The 17259-nt window shown below is 41.9% G+C and overlaps 1 protein-coding gene across 2 annotated transcripts in view; it reads left to right on the top strand.

The window, feature by feature from the left end:
• Positions 1-16978, top strand: part of rasgrp3 (RAS guanyl releasing protein 3 (calcium and DAG-regulated)) — a 127452-nt gene extending 110474 nt beyond the window's left edge. For both annotated transcript variants that reach the window (XM_060933216.1, XM_060933217.1), the window contains one exon: positions 14968-16978. In XM_060933216.1, coding sequence (XP_060789199.1) covers positions 14968-14976 — 9 coding nt within the window. In that variant the 3' untranslated portion in view covers positions 14977-16978. The remainder of the gene's footprint in view (positions 1-14967) is intronic.
• The last annotated feature ends 281 nt before the right edge of the window (positions 16979-17259 follow it).

Below are 17259 nucleotides of genomic sequence, written 5' to 3'. Positions count from 1 at the left end.
GTTCAAAGAATATAGTCCGTCTCCCCCCCAGCCCCCCCCAAGTATCTCCTGTTCCACTCTCCAGCCCAGTCGGTGGCAGTAATGCACCTTTAAGTTGGTTTCCCAACCACCAAAACACCCTAAAGAAGAAGAAGAAAATGGCGGCGCGTGTAGCTGAAATGGTTTTTTTTAAAAAGCAACAAAATATGGAATTAAAGTATTTGATGGGAAGAACGTATCTTTTTTTTTGTTTTTCAAGAATTATTATTATTGCATTTTTCACAAATTGCCCCTGTCATGTCACCGATTTGTTTACATTCTAAGCGGAAATGATTTTCTCTGATGTTTTGTATAAAGTTTTTATTTATCAAATTTACAAAAAATAAAAATGCTCTGTTTCTCAAAATCCAGTGAATGTGGATAGAATAAAACAGTTATTTCACTCAATCTTGGTGCTACGCACCTCGTCGGCTCTCAGCTCATGTACGACTCGATTCTGTGGAATAACTGTTAAATATATGATAACAGAACTGAACGCTCATATCGAGACTCGGTGAATTTAAAGGTCAGCACTGCGCTGTATAGATGACTTGCAACCACGTGATCAAAATGTGCTACGCCATGATGGTGGATTTACAAAGCAACTCGGATGGCAGCCTCTGAAAGCGCGTCTGTAAACAATGCTGAATTTTCTCAGTATTACCACGATTTGAACGATCGAGTGAAGATAGATTTGTGTGGTTTTGACCCATATTATTTCAAAAAGTCAGGCTTTTCTGAAGATAAGACGCTTCTACCGACCATCGAGTACGAACACAGATCATTTCGTCCAAAGCCTTTTTTGTAAGCATGATCACTTATTTTATCTCATCTCATTATCTCCAGCCGCTTTATCCTGTTCTACAGGGTCGCAGGCGAGCTGGAGCCTATCCCAGCTGACTACGGGCGAAAGGCGGGGTTCACCCTGGACAAGTCGCCAGGTCATCACAGGGCTGAGACATAGACACAGACAACCATTCACACTCACATTCACACCTACGCTCAATTTAGAGTCACCAGTTAACCTAACCTGCATGTCTTTGGACTGTGGGGGAAACCGGAGCACCCGGAGGAAACCCACGCGGACACGGGGAGAACATGCAAACTCCGCACAGAAAGGCCCTCGCCGGCCACGGGGCTCGAACCCGGACCTTCTTGCTGTGAGGCGACAGCGCTAACCACTACACCACCGTGCCGCCCCAGTTATTTTATATTTCATGTATTTGTTTGTTTGAAAAAAGGAGGAATTCTCAATGGAATTTGACCGAAACAAAACACATTTTTGTAAAGCAAATGAGCCCCATAGTATAGATCATGTTAAATCTTTAGGCGCCAAGCAGTGCTTTCTCATGGGGTTTCATTCGTGAATCCTGGGCCGAGGCGTGGTCCTACCAACCTGAGACCATGCGCTTTCGAAGGGGGGGCTTAGAGGGAGGTGCCTGTAAAATTTGTCTTCGCTGTGAGCTCCGTTGGCCGAGTTATTAATTTTTAAAGCTGGCTGGATCATGTTAAATCTTTAGGTATGGAGCAGCGCTCTCACGGGGCTTTCGTTCATGAACACCGGAATACCTGAAATATAAAATAATTGATAGTGCATCTGAAAAAGGCTTTGGATGAAATGTTTTAACTATTGGATGAAATGGTCATTGGATGAAGTGTCCTGATCCTCTTGTCTCCTCTCTGTACTAAAGCCTCAGAGTTTCCTCGCCCTCCTTCCAAATCACGGACGGAATTCTAAAAAATCGGAACATGCCACGGTCATGAGTTCTGTTGTGACCACAACCAGATACAGCACAAAGATATGGCAGAGCTAAAGAACGCTCAAAGCAGTGGAAAGATAAAGAGAGTTGCTCACATGTGACTGTGTTTTGTATGGAATGTTGCTTGACCCTGCATTTGTATCGCCACCAACATGGCCGACATCCAGGTTTCTGTTTTGCTTTGACGTCCCTTGCAAGTCAAAGATTTACACACAGAAAGATCAGTGAGGTTTTTAAAGAAAGCAATTTACATTTTTTGAGCTTTTTGAGACAAATGTCAAATATTCAGAATCTCAGATTTCATAGTTTGCTTGCCATTTGTTATAACTAGTATTATTTTATGAATTAAATAACTGAGTAGTGAAATAAAATCACCTTCATCCTGCACACATTACGATTTCACGACCCTGATTTTGTTTCGATGTTAAACTGTTGGATCATGATATAAAGCAGAGGTGGGCAAACTACGGCCCGCGGGCCACATCCGGCCCGTTGGCGTTTTTAATCCGGCCCGCGGAAGACAATCATATAAACGCGATTGAGCAGATCTATAAACTATAAGCTTCAGTGTTATCACGTAGACAGGTGTTCTAGAGATCCGTCTTTCCAGTCAGTCGTATTCACGCGAGATTACATTTGCAGAGTGGTGCAGCGCGTGCCATGGAAGTCATTCTGGCGCCCGTGCCACTGATGATCTCGAGAACACAGGATAAAACTTTACAATGAGTGGTCCTAAAAAAAGAAAAGTGGACAGTGAGTGCAGGGTGTTCAATAAATAATGGACAACTAAATATTTTTTGCTGAAGTCCGATCAAAGGCTGTATGTCTTATTTGCAAAGAAACCGTTGCAGTTTTAAAGGAATATAACATCAAACAGCACTTTTCCTCCAAGCATGCTAATTATGCTAACAACCAGTCAGCGCAAGCACAGACGAATACAGCTCAGCGGTTGCTGAGTGACTGTGAGTATTAACTCATTTATGTCCCTGTCTGCTATTATAGGTGTATTATGAGCAGCTGACCTTGCTTCTGCTTGTATCTGTTCCTGGACTTTTGCCTGTGGAGGTTATTCTGATCTATGAGTGGCCTTTTGGAATATGAAAACCTGTTTGGAACCTGTGTTTTGATTTTTTGAGGACTGGAAATATTTCAGTGAGTGACTTCGAACCTGAAAACCAGTTTGGAGTTTTTTGCTTTCTTGAGCCGTTTTGTTTGATTTTGTGGGCTGGATGGATCCAGTGCCAAACCACTGAACTGCAAACATGTTGGCATGGTGTGGTACCCAAACTGTTGAACTGCAAACATGTTGGCATGGTGTGGTACCTCTCCTACTAATGGTGGTTGGTTGTACTGGCAGGCTGGAAGTGGATGGTTAAAAAAAAACAAAACACTCAGGTGTAAATCTACAAGTTCAGTGAAATGTACAAAAATGATATGTACTGATATGTAATTTAGTTCAATTTAATGATATGCAATTTAGTTGTATGTATAAAATGATACAAATATACAAATACACTGGCATCCTACTCATCCTGGCAGCTCAAAGATGTAATTTAAGAATTAAGTGTGCTACTTTTCTTACTGTCACGTGTGTGTGTGTGTGTGTGTGTGTGTGTGTGTGTGTGTGTGTGTGTGTGTGTGTGTATTACTTTTCTGGATGGATCCAGTGCCAATCTATTGAACTGCAAGCATTTTTCTGCTCTGCCTTTGTTGACTGAGAACTAAAATAAATGTCAATCTGATCTGCATTTGGGTCTCTGTCAGTGAAGGCCTTACAATAACACTAAAGCTTTTCCGGTTTATGTTCGATATGTATGAATTTGGTGTTGGCCCGGCCCGCCTGGCAGATTTCAAAAGTCAATGTGGCCCCTGAGCCAAAAAGTTTGCCCACCCCTGATATAAAGTCATGTGCTGCAGTTTTCAACAGTAATCGCAGTGTTTCTGAAACGTCACGCTGACGTTCCAATTAATCAGGAAAAACACTGTGATGTGTCGGATCAAGTGCTGTTCTATAACAGTGAGGGTGGAAGCCATGTTGTTAAATTAAAGCAACTCTTACTGCTCTGTGTCTCTCCAAAACGTTTATTTTGGGATGCGGATTATCACTCTCAAGATCTCAGAATGTCTCGCTCATGTTTATTCAGAAATATTCCAGGATCCTGAAGCACAATTTCTCACCAATTCGTTTGGTTTCAGACATCATGAATATAACGACCAGAAAAACAAACAGAAATCACACGCTGAGGAGTGTGTGTGTGTGTGTGTGTGTGTGTGTGCGTGTAGAAAAATTCTGTTTTCAGTTTCGTTTTTGTTACCCCCAGCAGCTGTGTTGGAGGAGGTTGTGTTTTTGCCTGTTTGTTTGTTCTCAGCGTAACTCAGAGTAGTGAATGGATTTGGATGAAATTTGGTGGAGAGCTTTAGTGTTGTTGTAGGATCAACCGATCTGGTTTCGATGTTGATTAAACAGTGTCACAGGCCCTGTATTTGTGGCTGGTATCTTTCTGTCTCTTGCAGGTCAGCAGCTCATTTGTAATTATCTGTGGTTACCTGCAGGTGTGAGCTGCCTTTAAAAGCCAGGACACGCCCTCCTCTTCCGGCTCTCGCAAGAAGAGTCCTGGCAGTTGGACTTGCTGCTTGTTCCCCATCTATTCCCCCCCCCCCCCCTTTTTTTGGTGTGGTTAATAAACACATTGCTTTGTGTTCTCCTTGTGTTGCTTCCCTTTGAGCTGGGGTTGTAGCATAATGGAGGCTTGTCTTTTATTTATTTATTGTGTTGGTTTTCTCCTACATTTCTTTGTTGTTTCATTCGTGTTATTTCTTTGTTAGTTGGGAGCGTGTTGCAGTGTTTTGGTTCCCTCCTTTCTGGTTTAACTGAAGTTTGGTCAGGATGGGTGTTGAGGTGCGTTGACAGTGTTTGAAAGCTGAAGTAAAAAACTCCGTGTATGAGCTCCCTGGTTAGATAACGAGTGATCCAGCTGGACGTTAGTTCTTCCAATGGTTCACTCTTGTTGTTTTTCCTTTTATTTTTGGGGCTGTCCTGGGTGGGGACACGCTTCAGGTTACTGCAGTAATCTGTGTTTTTGGTTTACTGTGGGCCTTGAGTTCAGGGTTTTAAAGCTGCCTCGAGCCTGGTAAACCTCAGAAGATCAGTAGTTTGGTTTGTTTGGTGGGCATCTGGGGAATGCATCTGGCAATCGCTCTCTAATTAATTAATTAATTATTGGGGGCATTTCTGTAGGGTTAGGGGACTTGTGCTTTTTATTAGGCACTGTGTTGGGTCTGTGATCCTAACCTTAGTGTCTTTAGTGGCTATTGTGTCAAGTTCTAGTGTGAACTTGTGTAGGTTAGTATTACCCTGATTTTTTTTTTTTAAATGTCTTTGGCATAATCCTAATCCCCAGCAGGTTCCATTGTGTGTTTGCATGGGGTAAGGTAATCTTTTGTGCTGCTTTGGTAACTTGCTGCATCGTCTCTTTGCCTACTTTAGTGTATGGTGTTGTGACCATTTTGCTGCTTTGTGTTAGCTGTGTGCAGTTAGATAAGCAGCAGTGGTCACTTTGAGTAGAGCCTCATTTGTGTTTAGCTTTTCTTTACTCAGGCCACTCCTCTCAGTGGGTGTGGTTAAGCTAATTTTTCTTGTGAAAGATGGCAACTCTTGAAGATTTTCTTGCCCAGCTGAGTGAAGAGCTGCTGGATGAACTCACTAAAGAGTAAATTCAATTGGTATCTAGTTATCAAATGGAGCTCTTTAATTGTAAAAAGCTAAAAATGAACATGAAAGTTGCCATTAAGAAGGAACTTGTTGCCAGAGGTGTCTTGGTCACCATCACCTCCAGTGATTCCTCCATGTCAAGTTTATTTGTATAGCGCTTTTAACAATAAACATTGTCGCAAGGCAGCTTTACAGAATTTTTATCCCTAATCTATCCCCAACAAGCACACCTGTGGCGATGGTGGCAAGGAAAAACTCCCTCAGATGATGAGGAAGAAACCTCAAGAGGAACCAGACTCAAAAGGGAACCCATCCTCATCTGGGCAACAACAGACAGCATGACTATAACATTAACAGTTTTAACATGAAGTCAGTTTCGTTGATGTTATAAACTCTTCACTGATGGAAACTTGAGTGCAAAACTGTTCATGACAACTGCAGTCCTAAAGTTAGCAAGTCAACTGTAGTCCTCAGCCATAAAAGCATTACTGTAAGAGTCCAGGGCGTCCTCCAAGTGTGACTTTCAACTGTCCACATGGGGCCGTCCTCCACAGGAGCGATGTGATGAGACTCCAACCAGACACAGGGCACCAGGATGGATCAGGCAGGTCCGAGGAGCAGAAGAGGTTCAGCATCTCGATCCCAGGACCAACATGTAACTCAGAGGGACAGATTTTTTGGAGGGAAGAGAGAGAGAACACAGGTTGTTAGGTATGCCCAATGTCACCTGAATAAGTAGGAACAGTATACATATTGCACCGAGTACAAGCAGGGACTCCGGCAACTAACTATGACAGCATAACTAAAAGGGGAGAGCCAGAAGGTAACACAGGCATGAGGGGCCCCGGGACATAAAGCAGCAGCCACTACACCGTCAACAAACTCGAGTGAGCAAGCGAGTGGGGACTGACAGCATCCATACATCCCAGTTTACCAAAACACTCTGTCTGAGGATCCTCCAGATCTACACCTTTACCTCATAAACACCATTAACACAAGGCTTGACTAAACAGATCTGTTTTCAGCCGAGACTTAAACACTGAGACTGTGTCTGATTCCCGAACACTACTTGGAAGGCTGTTCCATAACAGTGGGGCTTTGTAAGAAAAGGCTCCGCCCCCTGATGTAGCCTTCACTATACGAGGTACCAGCAGATAGCCTGCACCTTTTGATCTAAGTAGGCGTGGCGAGTCATAGAGGAGCAGAAGTTCACTCAGGTACTGTGGTGCGAGACCATTCAGTGCTTTAAAGGTCAATAGTAGTATTTTATAATCAATACAAAATTTGATTGGGAGCCAATGCAGTGTGGATAAGACAGGGGTGATGGGGTCATATTTTCTAGTTCTAGTAAGGACTCTTGCTGCTGCATTTTGAACTAACTGGAGCTTGTTTATGCACTTATTGGAACATCCAGACAGTAAGGCATTACAATAATCCAACCTGGAGGGAACGAAAGCATGAACTAGTTTTTCCGCGTCATGTAGTGACATTAAATTTCTTATCTTAGCAATATTTCTGAGATGAAAGAAAGCTACCCGGGTGATGTTATCAATGTGAGTTTCGAATGAAAGACTGGGGTCAATAATCACTCCGAGGTCTTTTACTGCTGCACGTGAAAAAACAGAAAGGCCATCCAGAGTTACTGTGGAATCAGAAAACTTACTTCTCGCTGCATGTGGTCCGAGCACAAGTACTTCAGTCTTGTCAGAGTTAAGCTGAAGGAAGTTAATAAGCATCCAGTGTCTAATGTCCCTCACACATTCCTCGATTCTATTAAGCTGGTGTCTCTCATCAGGTTTTGCAGAAACATACAACTGTGTGTCATCAGCATAACAGTGGAAACTAGTGAGCCATTCCACCAACTCGGTGCCATTTCCCTCCCTAGAAAATTATATGTATAAATGCACATAAAAATGTACTTAAAATACATTTCCTTATTACGCAGAATGTCCTGCACATTGATCTGATTTCAAATTTAAGATGTATAATTGTAAGGATTAATAAAAACTACCTAAAACACTGAAAAATAGCATGTGTTACCTGTCCCCGCACTCTAACTTTATACTTAACTATGAAATATTATGATTAAAATCCTTCAGAAACAGTATTTCTTTTGCACTGTTGTGTGACTCCATATCCTATCTATGGTTTAAATCTATTTTTTCATAAGAAATCCACAATATCTTAGTTAAAATACACATTTTGTCGTGTCCCTGGGTTTTCACTCAGTCCTGTTACCCTAACATATTACCCCATCTGACAAATTTGGAACATTCCATAAATCACATGCTCAACAGGAAGTTACATCAGTTGTGTCTTCTGAAGGCCATGGGAAGACCAAAAGTTAGTTCTCTCATTTACTTTTCTGTATATTTGATGATTTTTTTTTTACTTTGACTGATAAGGTCAATGTCAACATACTGTCCTGTTACTTAAATTATTTCTTAGATGATATTTGTTTATTTTAAAAATACAGATTTTTGGTAAATCACTAGAATGTGCTGAGTGTGGTCGTGCTATTAGCGATGACGCCATGTGGCTTAATTCCATGTATTAGCTAATCCTAGGCTAAAAACTCAGTCCTGTTACTTTCAGTCCTGTTACTCATATAAAGAGTATGCAGCCATCTTTGACTTCCAAACCTTGTAAAAAAATAAATAACGTAGCCTGAGGTTGACCAATACACATTTTGAATAGTTAAATATGTGTGTTTATTATAATCAGTGTTGAAAAGATATAACAAATTAAGTTTAATTTGGGAATGGTACAACAAGCAAATGGCACCCATTCGGTGGAATGTCCCTAATACAATGTTTACGAATAATATCACCCAGATGTAACATATATAAAGAAAAAAGCAGTGGACCCAAGACAGAACCTTGTGGAATACCAAACTTTACCTTAGTATGTCTAGAAATATCACCATTTATATCAACATACTGATAGCGATCAGTTAAATAAGAGCTGAGCCAGGAGAGGGCCGTTCCCTTAACTCCCACAACATTTTCTAGTCTGTCCAGAAGAATGGAATGATCAATGGTATCAAATGCTGCACTAAGGTCAAGCAACACAAGCAGCGAGACACAGCCCTGATCAGACGCCAACAGTAGGTCGTTTACTACTTTAACCAGAGCTGTCTCTGTGCTATGATGAGGTCTAAATCCTGACTGATACATTTCATGGATGTTATTCCTATGTAAATATGAGCATAACTGCTGTGCCACAGCTTTTTCAAGGATCTTGGAGATAAAGGGGAGGTTTGATATTGGCCGATAATTGGACAGCTGACAGGGATCAAGGTCAGGTTTTTTAATCAGGGGTTTGATAACTGCTAGTTTAAAGGATTTGGGTACATAGCCGATCCTAAGAGAAGAATTTATCATTTTTAGAAGCGGTTCAATTACTTCAGGTATTATCTGTTTGAATAGACGTGTCGGTAAGGGATCTAGTACGCAAGTTGAGGCTTTTGATGCGGAGATTAATGAAAGTAATTCAGTTTCTCTAAGGGGAGTAAAACATTCTAATTGCTGATCTTATACAGTTATATTGTTAACTACAGGGTCACTTACATTGTCTGACCTCAAATTAGTAGTTTGAATTTTTTGTTGGATATTTTCAATTTTGTCATTAAAAAAATTCATGAAGTCGTTGCTACTCCATACTGCAGGTGTGCATGTGTCTATAGTGGACTTATTCCTGGTTAATTTTGCTACAGTATTAAACAGGAATCTAGGATTATTTTTGTTATCTTCTATTAGGGAGGAGAGATATGTTGATCTCACAGCACTAAGAGCTTTTCTATACTTCAGGAAGCTCTCCTTCCACGCTAATTTGAACGCTACCAATTTTGTTTGACGCCATTTACGTTCCAATTTTCGAGTGGTCTGTTTTAATGTGCGAGTGTCATCATTATACCAGGGTGCTAATTTTTTGTCTCTGACCATTTTCCATTTAAGAGGAGCTACATTATCTAAAGTATGGCGGAACGTTGACTCGAAGCATTCAGTTGGCTGATCAAGTTCTGCAGGGGCTGACAGTGACCCAATCAAAGTTGATAACTCTGGGAGATCATTTATAAAGCTCTGTGCAGTAGTTGACGTGAATGTACGTTTAATACAGTAGCGTGGTGAGGTGCATATATTATTACTCAGACATAGTTTGAATGAGATGAGATAATGATCTGAGATAACTTCAGACTGTGGAAGTGTGACTATATTTTCTACGTTTAACCCGAATGTTAGTATTAGATCGAGGGTGTGACCACCATTATGGGTCGGTCCTATGACATTCTGATTAATCCCTACTGAATCTAAAATGGACACAAACGCTGTTTTCAAAGGGTCTTCTGGGTTATCGAAGTGAATATTAAAATCTCCGACAACTAAAGCTTTGTCTAAGGAAATAACCAGATCTGAGATAAAATCTGCAAATTCAGAAAGAAACTCAGAATATGGCCCCGGGGGCCTGTAAATAATAAGTAACGGAATTAACTGGGTAGACTTATTTTTCAAGGCTACATACATTATATGAGTATGAAGAACTTCAAATGTATTAAATTTATAACCAGGTTTTTGTGTTACACCTAGATAATCATTATAAATAACCGCGACGCCTCCTCCTCTGCCAGTTAGACGAGGCTGGTGTATATAACTGTATCCAGGAGGACTCGCTTCATTTAATGCTATATATTCATTTGGCTTAATCCATGTTTCAGTTAAACAAAGTACATTAAACTCCTGATCAGTAATGAGTTCATTAACCATTAGCGCTTTAGATGTAAGAGATCTAATATTTAATAGCCCCACCTTTAGATCAAAGGTGCTGGCAGCAGCTGTACAGTCAGTCTGATCTAATTTTATATTGATTAGGTTACTGGAACAAACTCTCTGAAAATTTCTACCTTTTTGTTGAGCTCAGGGAACAGACACAGTCTCGATGTAGTGGACCCTGAGTGACGACTCTGTGCAGCTAGCAGACAGTCGGTTTAGCCTGTTCGTCTGCTCCCTGGCCTTGGCTCTGGATTGTCAGAAATTAACTAGGCCTGTTCTGAGACTATGACCTATGCTGCAGGAAATGAGAGCAGCACCTTCCCGAGTGGGATGGATACCGTCCCGCCCTAACAGGCCAGCAGTGCCCTCAAAATTAGCCCAATTATCTATAAAGCCCACACTGTTTTCAGAGCACCACCTGGACAGCCAGCAGTTCAGCGACCATAACCTGCTGTAAGCTACATCGCCACGCCGCATTGGGATGGGGCCAGAGCATACTACAGCATCGGACATCGCCTTCGCTAATTTAAACACCTCTACAAAGTTACTCTTAGTAACCTCAGACTGACGAAGGCGTATATCATTAGCTCCTGCATGGATAACTATCTTTGAGAACCTGTGCTTGCCTAGGACCCTAAGATTACCTGCTATGTCCGGCACCCTGGCTCCCGGTATACACCTGACTAAAGCTGCTGGTGCCCCTAAAGGCTGAGCTAATTTCACGTGCCGTATGATAGAGTCCCCTATAACCAGAGCTCTTTCAGGTTTCTTCGTGGGTGCATCACTAAGGAGAGCAAACCTGTTCGACACGTGACGTGGAGAGGAGTGGTGCTCCCGTGGACGAGCCTCAGCGGTAGCTTTGGCTCTACACTTATGCTGCTGAGCCATCGCCCATTTCCCCCACTGTGAGGGCTCTAATGCCGGAGTTGGGGGATTACTAACTCCACCTAGGGCATCCAGACTTTCCCCTACAGAAACTACACTGTTCTTATTCTCACTGACCTTCTCTAAAGCCTCGATACGCGCTTCTAGCACTATAATATTCTCTGTCAGAGAGCTAACTAATCTGCACTTATCACAAATAAAGCTATCGCTAGTTGCACCTCACTAAGTCAGGGTGCTCATCACATCCTAGAATTGCTGGGTTTCACATGACGTCACATCTGCCTCATTTAGTTATTCAAAACTTTAGCTGGTGGTCTACCAAAGCTCAGGTGACAAAGCGTTTGTACGGAGAAGGTGCATTGCTCGCATGAAAAATGCCTTACGCTTGCGTTGTTTTAGGTTGTTCGAATCGATCAAACCATGAAACTGATAAAAGTTTCTTCAGGGTTCCCCATGAACTAATAAAAAAGGGTGAACGAATACAGGATTTCACACAAAGACGTGGAGAAAGGTGACTTTTGAACCTCTGACTGAAATCGAAGGGAGTCGAAGCATGCTTGAGTTTGCAGTGATCACTTGGTGAAAGGTTTGTATTTCCCTCTCAGCTCTGTCTTTAGTGTTTGCCAAGTACTTTTCTTGCTGTGTGTTGTTATTTTACGGTACTTTAGTCATGAAGCGCTGAAGTCCCCAGCTGTTTCTTTGTTCACTCCTCACAAAGTCTGTATGCATGAAGGTCACAACAAAATTCTTCCCCAGCCATACATTTACAATGCGCCATGATCACTTCTCCATCTTGTTTAACTAAGATCCAGGTCTTTAAAGGGGTTTCTGATCTTTGTGAATGAGTTAGCTGAGAGATAAGAGCCAACACAAGTGAGAATCAAGCCAACTGTTTGTTTACACTTCAACTTGCAGCACTTCTTTGTAAAGATGTGAACAAAAAGCTTAAAAAAAACACAACACACTTCCACGGGCAAAAACAGTACAGGATTCATTGGGCAGCGACTTGATCCCAAGGTCCTTTACCCAGCCACATACAAAACAGTTGTAAGCCTCCATACGCTTCCACATTTTCATCTGTTCTGCGGTGTAGAAGGACGTCTGCAACACCAGATAGTTCGAGATGTCCGGGAACTCGACTGAAGGGTAGTTTTCCAGATCGTATGCTAAATCCTTCTTTCCCAGACTGTAGGGGTCAATTCTATTGCGCATAGCGACCTTCTGAATATATCTAAAGCCAGCAGTGACTTGTAGATTACGAGCGTACTCTGATAAGTTATTGCTAGTTGTTTGCGCTATGGCAGACGTTTAGACCACCAGCTATTTCGCTTCTGGTAAAACCACTAAGAAAAGTCATGTGACTGAAACCCAGCAATACAATCTTCTCGCGTCACTTCCTGCAGTCAGGCTGAATTTTTTCACATTCAAATTAGTTCTGAATTTTGCATTTGAGGATGAAACAGAAACTCAACCACGAGGTTCATGTGCTTGACCTCATGCTGATTCGGTTCTTACGAAACCCTTTCGCTGGATTTTTATCTCTGGTGCTGCTGCACTCAAGGTCCCAAAACATCCAGTCCTCAAATCCTCACCTTGTCCATCACCCTGGAAACCAGAGGGTGTTATGGTTCCAGTCTCTCCATCAGTGGCAGGGAGATTATCTCGATCAGGGCTGTGGGGAAGACCATGGCAGCAAGGGTGAATATTCAGTGGCTCTGACAAGCTGCTGCAGGTTCAACATTTGGTTCTTTCAGGAACAGACGAGTGGAACATCTGACTGCTTCATAACGAGGTTAATCCTCTGTCTACATCACCAATCTACAGTATCACTGCATGAACAGTCCTGGTTATAATCATCACAATAATCACTGGTTTAATTTCACTAAACGCTTCCACACTCAGGATTCAGCAGCTCAGAGACTCGCACCTGATCCAGAGTGGTATTAGACACTTTATTAAATCTCACTCTGATCATTAATGAAGCGACGAGACATTAAACGGAGGTGATGAAATTGTAATGTGTGTGTGTGTGTGTGTGTGTGTGTGTGTGTGTGTGTGTGTGTGTGTGTGAGATGGATGCAGGAGATTTTATCACACTTTTAATGTTGGTTTGTAAAATGAATAAAAGTGAGTGAGTGTATTAATTCAAAGCGTGTAAAGAAAATGTGTGAAGGACAAACTTCATTCGGCTTTTTAAACATAAAATCTTCCCTCCTCCAGATCAGCCATGTCTCAGGCACAGGGCTGTCAATCAAGCATGCTGATTAGAATATTAGGCCACCTTCAGTTTTTATCACATTTAACAGAATCTCGTGTTTGTAAATCAAAGTTTGCTGCTCGTTTATTAGACGCCTGTGTTTGGGAATTAGCAAATAATTATTAGTATAAATACGGAGGCGATTATAGAAAATCGAGCGCTCTGATTGGTCGAGAGATTCAGACTATTTTTTCGATAATCCCCTCGAGCGACTCGGCAAAACGGCTCCAATCGCTTCGTCACCGTAAGTGAGGAAGAATTACAGATGATGAAAGAAAACGCTGTTCCTAAAAGCACTAAAGACGCTCTGAAGTTTGGCCTAAAGCTATTCAGAGGGAAGTGGGATTGGGATTTATTTTATCGATTTCAAAACAAAGTATTTTATGCGACTCGGTGTAGATCAGTAGATGACTTTTTAATTAATCACCTGTGTATTTCTACTAAAACAACTATCCACCTCAGGCTCAGTGAATATCGGTGAATAAAAACCTCATCTCCGTTATTATTCACCAATATTCACTTCACCTTCAGAAAATAATTGTTTATTACACATAATTGAGGATTATTTTGATCAGTGGCGTGCACAGACATTTTGGGGGGCAAGTGCTCTGGGGGGAAAAAGGCACTTTTTTGCGCATGTGGAACACCTTATTATAAAAGTCTGAGATTTAACCCTCCTCTTGTGTTCATAATCATATCAAAGTTTTGGGTATTTTTCTGTAGTTCCATCTTTAAAAAGTCTGATAAAGTCTGAAAGTCTGATCTTCCCGTCACTGACTTGAGTCTCAAGACTGTGTTTATTCACAGATTTCCGTGAGATCATCTTAAAATTTGTAATGAAATATACACACTCAATGGGCTCAACGGAGCTCTCCTTTATTTGCATAACGGCGTGCATACTAGCATAACGTGATATTCTTAATCATGTTATAAAAACAGGTCGGAATTGATGGAGAGTGGGGTTGCCTCAATGGTTTAGGCTACATTTAAAATGTTGTTCAGTTTGTTTCTCCATATGGAAAGGGAGCAAATAAGCTGGCAAAGGCTGCCATGTGCAGTTGTTTCTGTATGCGACGGGCTACTTCACGACAAAATAATTACAGCTTGGGCTTAGAGGGTAAACAATACATTTTCACTCGATTCATGTGTTAGCTGGCTGGTGGGGCAGGGGAAGAGCTGACTGACTGCCCGATGTGTTGTCTGCGCTACGACAAGGCCGTGGCTTCCAGGACGCTATGCTGCTGCAACCTCACATTGAATGCACTGCACGCTTGTTCACGTGACAGAGCAAGAGAGACAGAGGTCCGGTGTGTGTGCGGAGGGGGCACACATCGGGACATTATTTTCACACACGCTTTTAATGCCGCGGCTTTTCTAAAAGATCATGTCGACATTGGCCTCAGTAAACTGTAAAAAAAAAAAAATTCAAAAGGGCACTTTTTTGGACAGAGGGCAGAGGGGCAGGTGCTTGAGCACCACCTCGTGTCTATCTGTGCACGCCACTGGTTTTGATCATGTGATTGAAAACTGGACTGAACTCTTTCTCTGCCTGCGCTCTGATTTCAGATCAGCTGACTTGGCGGCTCAGAGGGCCAGATCAGGACGCGGGGGAGATCTTCAGCTCCACGGCCCAGAATGCTCTCCTCTCTGGGGGATGTGTTGGGGTGCTTCCTGCCCTCCGAGTGACCCCAAACATGAAGGAGGCAGAGAGAGAGAGAGACGCCACGGCACGGGTGCTGCACCGGGCGTTACTCAGCGATGAACTCAGTGAGACTGAAACAAGACTGTACTGATGCTGTGGAGGATGTCAGATATTCCTCTGAATAGATTTCTTCGTCATCATCATATCTTATTTTATGTTTAAAGCCAGAACAGTTGACTGGCAGCAGAAATGTGGTGCTCAGGATTCACTGGGTGTTTAATTTCGGACCCTGTGACTCGTCACTGCTGTTTTTCAGGATGTTTTTTTCCAGGGGTGGACAAATCACGTGCTCATTAGTGATCCAGTATAAGATTAAAAACTGTTCAATTTAATGTAGGTATGTTTTGATCGTTAGATAATTAAAGTTTGTTAATCCAGACAGAGAAAGGTGAGTGAGGGCTCGACATCACAGGTACAAAATGACTCCGGAAAGGAAGGAGGGAAGTAGATCAGATCGAGCTGATTAAACAGACCAGAGGACGAGTGTGACGCCGTGAAGGTCAGAGATAACGTTGCTACTCGAACTCGAGAAGGAATCAACCCGACTCGGTCTGAAGGAACCCGGCAGCAGGAAATCCACAGTGCTGTTCTGAGTTCTGGACTCTGATTGGTCAGAGGGTGTTGATTAGTTTTCTGTCACAGCAGCTCTGATAGTAGTGCAGCTGCACGTCTCCTTTCTCAAACATCATCACATCGATTTATTAACACAATCTCAGACCAGTGGTGTAGAGAAGAATCTAAAAAATGAAGAATATCAATAATGACAGAAAAACATGATGCAGTTCAGCTTTAAATAAACATCCAGAGAGAGAGAGAGAAGGAATAAACAAATGAATAAAAGAGAGATGATGAAGAAGAACTCAGAAGAATTAAACGTGATGGATTAAAATGAGGAGAAACAGAACGTTCTCTCGATTAAGTTTATGTGCCATCGATAGAAGGAGTCTCCAGTGTCAGAGACGTCTTAGTGCAAGAGAGAGAAAGAGGGAGAGGCAACAGGAACGAGTTTCACCGACGTCTGACAGTCAGATGAACAGGAATTACTGAAGAGTCGCTGTGGTGTCAGAGGAATAAAACACTCGGGGTTTAGAGGAAAATAATCCCCGACAGAGTGGAACAGTAACTCGGCTTCGTCACACATCCTGGCGTGTTTGTCATTTTATATAAAATTAAAAAAAAAAAGATGTGAGATGTAAATGTGGCTTATCCTGAGCTTCTGGACTCCTGATTTGTCCACGCCTGTGATTAAATATTATTATTATTACTACATATTTTAAAATATTTTATTTTATTTTAGTGAGGACACACCTGGTGTTTGAAATGAGCTTCTTGAGTTTTGCGCTGAAGTGAATCCTGAGGCGAGCGAGTAACGATATGCTAATGACTAATCCTGAAAACTGGTGTTACTGAAACCTTCTGCTGTGTGTGTGTGTGTGTGTGTGTGTGTGTGTGTGTTTATATTCAAAGTTAAAAACACTACATGAGGTTTTATTGAATTTCAGTTGAACGCGTCAAGTTCAGGGTTCAGGATGTAATGATCCGCTGTAATGGAGTTAATCCAGTTACTGTAATGTTTCAGACCGGCAGAGAGAGAGACACTCAGGCAGGCAGTGTGTGTGTGTGTGTGTGTGTGTGTGTGTGTGTGTGTGTGTGTTGGTATTCACTGTGATGTTACATGTTTGTGATGTCACTGAGTGGGTAAATTGGAGAACACTAACGATGACTGAGACGCAGGAGCTCATTACAGACTGGAGAAGAAGCTCCGCCCCTCGGATAATAAACACCACACTGTAAATCCAGAGATCGACACAAATATCAGAAAAGATCTGAAATTTTAATATCTATAGTGTTTATTAAAATAAGTACAGCACATTATTACTGAAGTGTCTGAGCATTTATTTAAATATTGTTTAAAAATACTTTTGTCCTTGTTTCATCTAAAAAAGTGCATTTATTATGGAATATTAACCTTTTTTTGAATGTGTAACTCTCAGCACCCAGAACTGAACAAATATAAAAATATTAAAGAAATATATTTTAAAATATTATCACATAGGCGGCACGGTGGTGTAGTGGTTAGCGCTGTGGCCTCACAGCAAGAAGGTCCTGGGTTCGAGCCCTGTGGCCGGCGAGGGCCTTTCTGTGTGGAGTTTGCA

The sequence above is a fragment of the Neoarius graeffei genome, chromosome 11 (assembly GCF_027579695.1).
Source record: "Neoarius graeffei isolate fNeoGra1 chromosome 11, fNeoGra1.pri, whole genome shotgun sequence".
Taxonomy (NCBI): domain Eukaryota; kingdom Metazoa; phylum Chordata; class Actinopteri; order Siluriformes; family Ariidae; genus Neoarius; species Neoarius graeffei.
Note: the sequence above shows the minus strand (reverse complement) of the source record. Positions and strands in the feature narration are given on the sequence as shown.